This window comes from Brachypodium distachyon, chromosome 3, assembly GCF_000005505.3.
Source record: "Brachypodium distachyon strain Bd21 chromosome 3, Brachypodium_distachyon_v3.0, whole genome shotgun sequence".
NCBI lineage: Eukaryota > Viridiplantae > Streptophyta > Magnoliopsida > Poales > Poaceae > Brachypodium > Brachypodium distachyon.
Genome location: NC_016133.3, coordinates 17316812 through 17328931, shown reverse-complemented (window position 1 = coordinate 17328931; position 12120 = coordinate 17316812). Strand labels below are relative to the sequence as shown.

At 55.9% G+C, this 12120-nt stretch overlaps 1 protein-coding gene across 1 annotated transcript; it reads left to right on the top strand.

The window, feature by feature from the left end:
- The first annotated feature begins 4207 nt into the window (after nt 1-4207).
- Nucleotides 4208-6897, top strand: LOC106866373. Its single transcript, XM_014900475.2, has 2 exons — nt 4208-4620; nt 4709-6897. The coding sequence occupies exons 1-2, from the start codon at nt 4208-4210 to the stop codon at nt 6684-6686; spliced, it is 2391 nt and encodes a 796-aa protein (XP_014755961.1). The 3' UTR covers nt 6687-6897.
- The last annotated feature ends 5223 nt before the right edge of the window (nt 6898-12120 follow it).

Here is a 12120-nt window from a genome sequence, read left to right as displayed (position 1 = left end):
CATGTCAGTCGTCACGTCTTTCTCATTAGACCCCTTGTTTTTTCTTTTTTTTTTCTCATCCTCTCATCGTCCCAAGCACGACGAACTCGCGCTTCCGAGATGGCGTGACGAGCAGAGATGGGCAGGAGAAAGCGGTGTGCTAAGGGCAACTCCAGCAGGGCGACCCAAACGGACTGCTTTTTGTGTCCGTTTTGGTCCGTTTTGGTCCGTTTGGGTCGTGGACCGTATAGAATTCGCTCCGCTGCCCAGCCTTCGCCCACCACTCCAGCAGTGCGACCCAAACACTGCTGCCCATTTTTGGTGCCCAAAAGAAAAGGCAGGGAAAGGGCGGGGCACCTTCGTCGGCAGGCTTGGCGTCGTGGCTGGGACGTATTGAGGTCGAGCAGATCGCCGGCTGCGGCGGATGCCGCCCAGCTTGCCGGCGTCGAAGCCGTGTCGGGCGATTCTGACGATGGCCTCGAAGCCAGGGTTGTCGACAGGGGTCGCGGTGGGCGGCTCACCACGCTAGACTCCGGCTCGCCGCCTTCGTCGGCAAGTTGCCAGGCGGCAATGCGTCCTGTACCAACTTGCCAAAGAGGAGAATGGTAGCCATCGCCTCGGCCTCCCGTCCTTGGGCAAAGACAGCCTCCTGGAGGCACCGCTCTCTTTCCTCTTCAAGCTCCCGCTCTTTGACGTCGGCTTGCTCCGCATCCTTTGCGAGCTTGCGCACCCGCCGTTGCTCCCTCTTCTGGGTCTCGATGGTTCTGGCCTCCAGGGTCATCTCCTTCTTCGTTTTCATGGATCGAGTGGGGCGGGGGGAGCAGCTGAGTCTAGGGCTGCTACGATTGTGCCGGGGTCAGCATGTTCGGGGAGGGCGCCGGCGAGAAGGGCGGGATTTTTGGCTGCCATGGGAGGAGAGCGCGCGGGAGGGCAGTGTGGAAGAAAAGGGGGGCAAATGAAATTTGGGATTTCAGATTTGGGTCGCAGACGGAGGGCCAAGGGTATATCGGGGGCGGACGAGGGGTGCTCCGTTTTTCGTCCGCGCGCAACACATTCCCACCCCAAATTTGGGACGGAAATGGGTCCATCCAGGAGGAAAACTGGACGCCCACCCAAATGCGTCGCCCCGCTGGACCGCGCATTTGGTCCGTTTCCTGCACTCGGACCGTGGCGGCCTAAATGGGTCGCCGCGCTGGAGGTGGCGGCCCAAATGGCCCCCCTAAAAAATTACATCTTACTTAGTACTTACTAATCAGTTCATTAAAAATCACTTAAAAATAAACAAAGTCTCTAATTTTGCCTCCTAATCCCAACTCGCTACTTTCATGTCTGATTCCTGGGCTGCGTCCTGGCGACGGCAAAGTCCTTTTCCATCTGCAGGGCACACCGGAGCAGCTCCTCCTCCTCGTCGACCGCTCCTGGGCCGAGGTCTTCGCGGCGCATGCGGTGACGCGCAGCGCGGCGGACCGCAGGGCGGGCGGCTTGAGGTTAACCACGGGGGATCGGACGCTACGATCATGGTTCGCAGAAACTCCAATAAAGAACGCTTCGCACTTGCACTGCACAGGCCATAACTCCACTGCTCCATCCACTGAAATCAAGCCTGAACGGCACGTTAAACGAGAAACAGGGGATACGCATTGAGACCGAAAGCGACGGTTTCCCCCGCTCGCGCGGCCCCGATGAGGTCGACCAAACCACAGTCCACAGAGCCGCCGTCATTGACCCACCGACGCGGCCACGGCGACCGTCCATCTTGCCCATGTGGCATCCGATGCGGCTTCACAGGGGCCCCGTCCTGGTCCTAGGCCGGTTCTCCTAGCCCTGCCCTAGTCCTAAAATAAGCTAGCTGCCTGCCGACCAGCTTAGCCAGAGACGGCAGTTAATCCGGCCAATCCAATCCCCCGTGAGCTTTGGCTTTCTTTCTGTTTGTTTAGGAGGAGTTCCGGTCTCGTGTGGTGCGCCCGCGACCGACCGGCCGGTACAGCTCCGGTATTCTCCCGTTGGGAACTGATTGCGGCCAAGGAAGGTTCAACCAAAGAACGCCGTAGCCGTGGCCTCGTGCTGCGCGAAACCGTTATCAGGAGAAGACGCTCACGCCGGACCTGTGACGCCGCTCCTTGATCGGTGCAACGATGGATGGACCGACCAAGCTGTATCCTTACTTTTGTGCGCCAACAGAGTAGTAGTAGGAGTATTTTGTACCGGCACTTCCATGTTGTCAAGTTGCCATCTCTCGGATGCCTTGAGAACAAGAAAAAGATCGAGGAGGATAGATTGGATGGATGGATGGATAGAGTAGATTGGATGCCACTTTCGGAGATGCCTAGGATGGATGATCTTTAGCCCTTTGCGAATCACGGAGGACGCCAATTTTTTGCACCATTGCCCCCCTGAACGGAAATGCTAGAAATGATCCTCCCAAACCAAATGCCAAAAATAACCTGACGGAAAGTCCAGAAGACGCCACGTCACACTTTGTGTCAATGACATTGGAGGAAAGTATTTAAATCCAATTGCATTAGAGAAAGGCCTATGCATGGGCGGTTTAGGGCAAACGGCCCGCACTATTGTTCTACTTTTCGTTTTCTCTTTATACTAATTTGTTCTGATATTTGAAAATCCAAATGAATTCCGATCTTTATGAAATTTTGAAGGTAAGTTTAGAATGGTATTACCCACCTGCAGTAAATTTTTTGATTATTTTGGAGCAATTTGAATTAAAAAAGATTTGAATTCAAATAAATCCCATAATTTCAAAAATGCTTCAAAATAATTTAAAATTTTACCGTAGGTGGATAACAACATTTTAAACTTATCCTCAAAATTTTATAAATATCAGAGTTCGTTTGGATCTTCAAATAAATTTTAAAAATATCAAAACGAGTAAGTATAAGAAGAAAACGAAAAAGAAATCGGGTGGGCCCGGTTGCCCTAAAGTGTCCATGCATAGGCCTTCCGCCAATGCAATTGAACCTAAGTCAATTGTGTTAAGAACTTTCCTCCAATGCCATTGGCACGAAGTGCTACGTGACATCTTTTGGGTCTTTCGTCATGCCATTTTTGCCATTTCATTTTGGAAGGGTCATTTCTGACAACAATTGAGCTTTTGCTTGGAAGGACGCGGTCGACTTGCCAAACAGTGCAAAGCAGAACTGATGATAAGATGCACGTTGCGGCAAAATCATGCCGACATGAGCTACTCACGAAAGAACTGAATCCTGCGCCCAAGCTATCAAATTTAGGTTCCGCACACAGACTCCGGGATGAAAGCCTACATAAACATCGCCCTGTTTCTCCCTATTATTTAACCATGTCCACTTGGGATGGTGTGATATGCAGAGCAAATTGGGTGGACGGACGTGCATGCTGGAGTCGGAAAGGAGAAGGATTCCGTTGCCGATACCTAGTCTAGAGGCCTTTCGGATCTGTCCTCCAACTCCAATGCCCTGACCAGAAAAAAGACGACAGGGAGCATCATCAGTCACGTTTCATTGGTGTTACATCTGATCCTCGTTTTGTGAATTGTGATGTAGAACTGTCCACTAAACCAGTGATGATGGTGTTGCTGCCTTTGATCCTAATTAGTAGGCTTATTTTTTGAACAATCCTGATTATTAGTAGGCTTAACGAGGAAGTTAGCGGCAGAGAGGAACTTTTTGCTACAAAGGATTGGTCGTCACTTCGTCAGCACTTTGAGTCATGTCCCAACGTATAAGAAGGAAAAGAAAGATTTGTCAAACTCAAAATATGCAGATGATGTGCCCGGTTTTGGAATCGGCGCCATATCCCCTTGACCCGGCTTTACTCCAGTGTGAATACAGAATAGTAGTACCCCATTTGCAAACAGAAATTGGTTTGCAGAAATTACGCCTCTATTTTATCTCTCTCAAAAAACATCATTAACTCAAGCATTTCAATTCAGACTCCGGATTAGAACCGACAAATACTCCCTCCATTTCACAAAGGTTGACGTATTTTGTTTCGTTAAGACAAGACTTTAACCAATGATAACTCTATTAATAAGTGTTTTCACATACATGAAATTCGAAAAAACTCTTGAACCTCCGCGACGGGCTTAGGCGACTAGGTTTCCGCCACCGCCGCTGCCACTCCGGCGTCGGCGTCCACCCCACGCCGGCAGCCACTCCGGCTCCAGCGGCCACCCTCTCGGGCCTCCGGCTCCTGGCCCATGTCTCCCCCCCCCCCCTCTCTCCCCTCGTTCTGGATGGCCTCCACTCCGACTGGGCCTTCCCGGCCATCGACGAAGGAGCTCCGCTTCAGGGAGTCGCTGGCGCTCTCCTCGGACGGCGAGGATTCCCCCCGTTCCTACTGCGAGGTCCTTCAAAGCGGGACTCCCTCGGTGCATTCCATGGAGGTGGAGGTGGAGGGCTCTCCACGCCCGCAAGGTGTTCGACGCCTAGCCTCTGTCGTCATGTCGGCTGAGACGGCGGCTGCTGGGGGTCTGGAGGACCTTGATGGCAGGCGGTGGCTACCTGCTGGGAAGCTGCGCAAGCGTCGCCGCAACATGGCGCCTCTCCCGACGACGGTGGTCAGGGAGGAGCTCGCCAACCTCGCCGGGCGTTGCTTCAATCGCCTGGCCGAGGACCACGTGGATGCGTTGTGCCCTAACGCGACGAGGTGCTTGCGCTATGGTGGGGAGGGGCACGTGGCGCGCCTGTGCCGCTCCAGGCATAGCTCTCCGCCGGCGGGGGTTCAGCCGATGAAGGCTAGGCTTGGCCCTCGCGTGGCCGAGGATCCTCGGTCGGCGCCGGCTCCCCGCACGGCTCGCCAGGCTGCGCCTGCAGTCCCCACGGTCCCGCTGCCCGGCAGGCTGCTGCTCGCCGCGCCCTGCCGGCTGCGCCCGCTCCCTGCTGGTCGCGGCCGCTGCGAACCCCAGGCCGGGCTTGGCCTTGCTCGTGCGCCTGGTTCCGCGGGTCGTGGATGAGAAGGCCCCTGCGCCCGCTCCCGGGCAGGCCCCTGGCCAGGCTCCCACGCCTGCCCCTGCGCCGTTGACTGTCTCGTCCCCGGCACTGACCGCGGCGCCACCTCCACTGGCGACGGCGCGCGAGGCTGTGGACTCTTTGCCTCTAGGGGCAGCCTCGCTGCGCCCACGCGTGGGGATTTGCATCATTCCAAGGAGCCCGGAGCTGGAGGCGGAGGAGCGTGCCCTCCAGTGGAGCGCGGTGGTCTTGGTCACTGGCGTGCGGTCGCGTCTTGCTCTCACGGCGGTGGGCCGGGTGATCGCTAGTCGCTTCCCTGAGCTGGATGGTTGCTACTCGACCCACAGGATCTGGCCAGATGGCCTTCTGGTGATCTTCAACTCGAGAGGGGCGTGTGACGCCGTTCTGGCCACCGGGTCGATCGACGGTCGCGGGTTTTTCCTGAGATTCTCCGCCTGGAACCGCTTCTGCCAGGCTGTCGGGCGCACGACGTCTTTCCGTGTGCACTTGGAGATTGAAGGTGTGCCGCCGCATGCGTGGAGCTCCAGCACAGCCGCGGCAATTCTTGGGCCGGCCTGTGCTGTCGAGCGGGTGGGCTCGAACAACGCTGGGAGGGAGGACCATGGGCGCTTTGATGTGTACGCGTGGACGTCGGACCCCTGCCTCATTCCGCGTGAGACATGGCTCCAAATCCCGGAGGCACCGGTTTTGGAAGATGACGCGGAGGATGACCTGGTTGTGCCGCCAGAGTTGTTGATCCCTTTGGAGGTTCGCTTGCTGGAGTACAATGTGCTCGTCCATCTCCTGCGGGTGGAGGACGCCACGTCGTCTTCGGATGGGCCATCCTCCGATGAGTGGCCATCCGACGGTGGGGTTGGCGGTCACAATGGTGATTCGGGCAGGGGCTACGGTGACCAACAGCCTGCACGGGGCACGCGGCAAAACTTCTTCAGCTACTCCCGAGGCCGTGTGGATGAGGATGACTTTGGTGATCATCCGGGTGGCTCTCGGCGCCGGTCGATGGGCGGCCATGTCGCTCTTGGGCGGTCGTCCACCCTCTCGGCGGAGGCACCGGAGTTCCGGCCGGCGTCGTCGTGTTTGTCGCGGGTGCCGGATCCTATGCTGGAGTGGCTGCCTTCTCCCACTTGGGCTGCCGATAGGTGGGATCCGATGCGGATGGAGGTGGTCTCCCCACCCTCCAGCCCATCCTTGGTGGGCTCTTCTCTGGACTTGCCGCCGATCAACTTTGAGGAGGTGTCGTTCGAGGAGGTGCGCTCACAGGAGGACTCTTCCCTTTCGGTCGAGGGGTGGGTTCTGAGCACCTTCACGGTATGTTTGTCGGACGTTGCTCTGCCTTCCCCGGTGAGGTGGGTCTCCAACGTGGAGCCCACTGCTACGGCCTCCTGTGAGGTTGAGGCTTTCCGTACGAGAGTACGACGCAAGACTTCCCTTGTCCTTGCCAGGCCGGTGCATCGGCGTCCTAGGAGGAAGGTGGTACAACATTATTCGCCGCGGCGCAGCAAGCGGTTGGCCGGACAGGGGACGGCTTCGGTGGGCACTAAGAGGCAGCAGCGGGTGCTTATGCACAAGTTGGGAGTGAAGCGTGAGGGCGACAAGATTGGAGAGGAGGCGCTCCAGTCCTATATCCAGCTTTTCGACCGATTACTTTCACCTGAGCACATCACGGCGATTCTCTCGCTCTTTGGCTGGGAGAACACGGCCCTCCCTCTTGAGGAAGGGAGTGGGGTGGAGGTGCTAGAATAGCCTGCTGGCTATCTTCTAGCCGTGGTGGTGGTTGGTGGAGTTCCTTATGGCTGATACAAATGTTAGTATCTTGGTGTGGAATGTGCGTGGTCTGAACTCTAGGGCCAAGCGCATTGCTGTTAGACAGGTGGTCGCTTCTTCGGGAGCTTGTATTATTGGGTTACAGGAGACTAAATTGAGTGTGGTTTCGAGGTATTTGCTCGATGAGTGGTTGGGGCCGGATTTTGACTCTTTTTTTCACCTGCCGGCGACCGGTACTCGTGGTGGCGTGGAAGAGAGCGGTTGTGAGGCTTGCCAACCCGCATATCACTTGCGGGGCAGTAACGGCGAGTGTGTCGGTTGGCTCGGGTGGGCCGTGGTGGATCACGGTGGTCTATGGGCTGCAAGAGGATGCGGACAAGCTTCTTTTCCTTCAGGAATTGCGTGATATTCGTGACCTCCATGCCGGCCCGTGGTTCATTGCCGGTGACTTTAATCTCATCGTGGATCCGAGTGACAAAAGCAATGAGAACGTCAATAGGAGTATGATGGGGAAATTCCAGAGAGCTCTTAGGGACCTAGACCTGAAGGAGCTCTACCTTAATGGCCGGTGCTATACTTGGTTGAACGAGCGGGAGCATGCCACTCTTGAGAAGCTCTACCGTGCCTTCTCTTCCGTGGATTGGGAAACCGAGTTTCCTAATGCCTTCCTCACGGCTCTTAGCACGGCTACTTCGGACCATTGTCCGCTCTTGGTGGTGCTGGAGGCCCGGCTTGAGAGGGGGTGACGCTTTCATTTTGAGAGTTTTTGGCCCAAGGTGGATGGTTTTCTTGATGTGGTGCGGGACGCGTGGACCTTCGGGGAGCCCATCCACAACCCCTTCAAGCGCCTGGATTCGAGACTTCGGCGCACGGCGAAGAGGTTGAGGAGTTGGAGTGACCGATTCATCGGTAACACCAGGCTCCAAATTCTTGTGGCGACTGAGGTCATCCTTCGTCTTGACGTGGCCATGGAGTCGCGGCCCCTTACACAGGAGGAGAGGGGGCTTCGTAGAACCCTCAAGAGGAAGTTGCTTGGCCTAGCGTCGCTGGAGCGCACGATTGCGAGGCAGCGGTCTCGTGAGTTGTGGCTTCGGGAGGGTGATGCTTGCACTAAGTTTTTTCGCCTCCATGCAAGTCACCGGAGGCGGAAAAACTTTGCCTCTCACCTTCTTGTGGATGGCGCCATGGTCGCGGATCACGAGGCCAAGGCCTCGACGGTTGATGGGTTCTTTGCTGGTCTGCTGGGCGTGGCGCCAAGCCGGGCTTTCTCGCTTGACTTCGACTTCCTGGATATTCCAGGCTGTGATCTGGAGGCCCTTGAGGTGGATTTTTCGGAGGAGGAGATCTGGGCCGTGGTCAAGGCCCAAGAGCTTGATAAGGCTCCGGGGTCGGATGGTTTCACCGGCAGGTTCTACGTCTCGTGCTGGGAAATCATCAAACAGGATGGGGTTGCGGTCTCTGAGGCCTTGGCACGGCTTGATGCGCGTGGATGAGGGCCATCAACACGGCCTACATCACCCTACTGCCGAAGAAGCCGGATGTGCTGGAGGTTTGTGACTTTCGGGCGGTCAACCTCATTCACAGCGCCGCCAAGCTTTTTGCAAAGGTTCTGTCGCTGAGGGTGGCGCCGGCACTTCCAATGCTGGTGGGGTCACATCAAAGCGCCTTTGTTAAAGGTCGCTGTCTCCATGATAACTTCATGCTGGTTCAGAGCACGGCCAGGAAGATCCATCGAGCCAAGATTGAGGCGGTTCTCGTCAAACTCGACATCACCAAGGCCTTCAATATGGTCGATTGGGCCTTTCTTCTGGAGACATTGGTGCGACGTGGCTTTGGTCCGCGATTCAGGGCTTGGATTTGTGGGCTCCTCTCTTCGTCTTCGACGCGGGTGCTTCTCAATGGCATTGTGGCCGACTCCATCGAGCACAGGAGGGGGCTCAGGCAAGGGGCTCCTCTTTCCCCCATGCCTCTTCATCATGGTTATGAATGTGCTCCATTCCATGATGGAAAAGGCGACGGAGGTGGGTCTTTTGTTGCGCCTGGCGACCCGTGGTTTCGAGCACCGCACGTCCCTCTTTGCGGACGACGTGGTTACCTTCCTTCATCCCACTTGGAAGGATGTGATGGGGTGCTCGACGATCCTTCAGGTTTTTGGAGCTGCTTCGGGCCTTTGGTGCTCTGCCAAGAGCTCCGCCCACCTCATTCGGTGCTCTGACGACCATCGCTTGCTGGTTGGCGACTTGCTCCGGTGTGAGGTGCGGGGCTTTCCGTGCGCTTACTTGGGTCTACGCTTGGGCCTTCGGAGGCAAACGGCTTGCCAACTTAGGCCTTTGGTGGACAAAGTTGAGGGCCGCCTCGCCTCGTGGAAAGCCCCCCTTCTCTCCAAGGGTGGCAGGTTGGTGCTCGTCAAATCGACCCTATCGGCGATCCCGGTCTATTCGATGATGTCTCTCGATCTCCCTGTTTAAACCATTAAGGGGATCGAGAGGATCTGTCGTGGTTTCCTCTGGCGGGGTCAGAAGGAGGCCAATGGTGGTCATTGTCTCGTGGTTTGGGACGTGGCTTGTTCTCCCAAACCCTTCGGCGGCCTTGGCATTCCTAACCTCCAGCTTCTTAACATGGCGTTGAGGGTTCGCTGGAGATGGATCGAGCGGGTGGATGACTCGAAGCCTTGGCGGGGCTTTGCGCTGGAGACTCAGATGGATGTTGACGCCATCTTCGAGGCGGCCACATCCTCTCGGGTGGGTGATGGACGGGGTATGCTCTTCTAGACTGACCGATGGCTCCGTGGTGTCCGCTTCAAGGAAGCGTTTCCGGCGCTTGTGGCTCGTGTTAGGCCCAAGCATGTGAGGGAGGCGCTGGATGGAGCGTGGTTTGCCGACGTGGGTCCTGACCTTTGGGGAGAGGCTCTCCAGGAGTTCTTCACTCTTTGGGATTGGACGCGTGATTTCCTCCTGGACGATTCGGTGCCCGACTATTTGTTGTGGAACTGGTCCAAAGGCGGCTGCTACACGGCCAATTCGGCGTATCTCAACCTCTTCACCGGGCGTGCCGGGGACCCGATGGCGGATGAGGTGTGGGGCTCACGGGCCCCGGAAAAGTGTCGTTTCTTTGCCTGGCTTGCGGCAAGGGACCGATGCTGGACCGCGGACCAGCTTGCGAGGCGTGGTCTCCAACATCCCCCTAGATTCCCGCTCTGCGATCAGGAGAGGGAGACCATTTCCCATCTGCTCTTGGGATGCTTCGTGGCGAGGCAGGTGTGGACAAGCCTCCTCTCGGCTTGGGGGCATGCGGATTGGATCCCCGAGGTGGATTCGAGGCTTCGAGACTGGTGGACCTCTCTCCTGCTCCCCCGCCAGACCCGCAAAGACTTTCGGACAGCGATCATCCTTGTCCTCCGGACCATCTGGCGTCACTAGAATGATGTCGTTTTCAATGGTGCGTCTCCGGCGGCGGCGCGGATCCTGCAGAGTATCCGGGAGGAGCTTGCGCATTGGGAGCATGTGAGACTCCTTGGGGGGGAGGGTTTTCTTTTGCGACTAGTGCGGCGATCGGTTGGATAGATATCGAGTAGTATTTTTCTTGTTTTTGGCCATTCTTTTATGGCGTTGTACTAGCTTCCTGGCTCTTCTTCTTTAATCGATGATGTACTCGCTGGGTGCATTCTTGAAAAAAAAACATACATGAAATTTGTATCAACAGATTCGTGTTTAAAAGTTTTTTCTAATAATCATGATTTTGTATCATATATATTACATATTAATAGTGTAATTCTTGGTCAAAGCCTTCTTTTAACGAAACAAAATACGCCAACCTTTGTGAAATGCAGGGAGTACATAATTTCGGTAAATTTGTCAAACATATGATTGCTCTTACTGAGATACCTTGCATGAGAGCAACCTTCAATATATCGATCTAACGGCCATGGCCTGCTAGAACAGGGCGGGCGTGCTTGGTAGACATGCTGAATGCATACAATTGTGTTGTGTTTGGTAACATGTATCTGCTCAGACATACTGAACTGGGATGTTTGGTAGCATGTCTGCTAAGATATGCTTTTTTTCAAGAATGCAACCCAGCGAGTGCATCATCGATTAAAGAAGAAGAGCCAGATGGCTAGTACAACCCCGCAAAAGCGGCAATAGAACACCAAAAAGTGGCAAACAACAGAGAAAGCACTTACACTCCAAGAAGCAACCTACTTGCCCTAAAGGCCGCCACCGAAACCCTACTAATAAGGAGCCCAACGTTCTCCCAACGCCCAATTTCCTCAAGAATGATGGACAGCATCCTCTGTACCGAAGGAGATGCGCCATTGAAGACCACATTGTTCCGATGGCACCATCTGGTCCAAAGGACGAGAGTGGTGGCCGTTCGAAAGTCCTTCCGTGCCCGGCACGGAAAGGACAAGGTGGACCACCAATCCTGCAGGCAGGCCCCTGCAGACGACACACACTCGCGATGTCCCCAAGCCGAGAACAAGGTATACCAAACCTGATGCGCCAAGACACAACCAAGAAGAAGGTGGGAGATCGACTCCTCCTCCTGGTCGCAAAGTGGGCAGCGGTCAGGATGCGGAAGGCCTCTTTTGGCCAGATGGTCCGCAGTCTAACACCGATTCCTCGCCGCCAGCCAAGCAAAGACCCGACACTTTAGGGGAGCCCTTGAGTGCCAGATCTCAGCCGCACACGGGTCCAACGCCCGTCCCGCTAGGAGGTTTAGATACGCCGATTTGGCGGAGTAAACCCCGTCACTAGACCAATTCCACCTCAAGGTGTCGGCAACAGTCCCATCAAGCCGAAACCCTTGGACTCTATCCCAAAGCAAGAGGAACTCCGCAAGGGCATTTTTCCCAAGATTCGGTCCCACATCCTCAATCCACGCACCATCAAGCGCCTCCCTGACGGTGCGCAGCCGCACCAATCTAGGTCGGACGGCTGCCGTCAGCGCCGGGAAAGAATCACGAATCCTCTCTACCCCCAGCTAACGGTCAGTCCAGAACCTAGTACTCCTCCCTACACCCACGATGGACGAAGTAGCTGCCTCGAATATATCGTCCACCTCCTTGGGGGTGTCCAAGGCAAGCCCCCTCCACGGCTTGGAGTCGTCCCTTCGCTCCAACCACCTCCAACGAGCCCGGAGGACCATATTCAGCAGGTGGAGATTAGGAATGCCAAGCCCACCCAACTGCTTCAGTAAGCACACCGAATCTCAAGTCACGAGGCAATGCCCGCCTTTGGCCTCCTTTTGCCCCTTCCACAAGAATCCCCGGCAAATTTTCTCCATCCCCTTGATGATCTTGCTAGGAAGGTCAAGCGACATCATGGGGTAGACAGGCATCGCCGAAAGGGTTGACTTGATGAGGACCAATCGCCCCCCCTTGGACAGCAAGGGAGCCTTCCACGACGCAAGC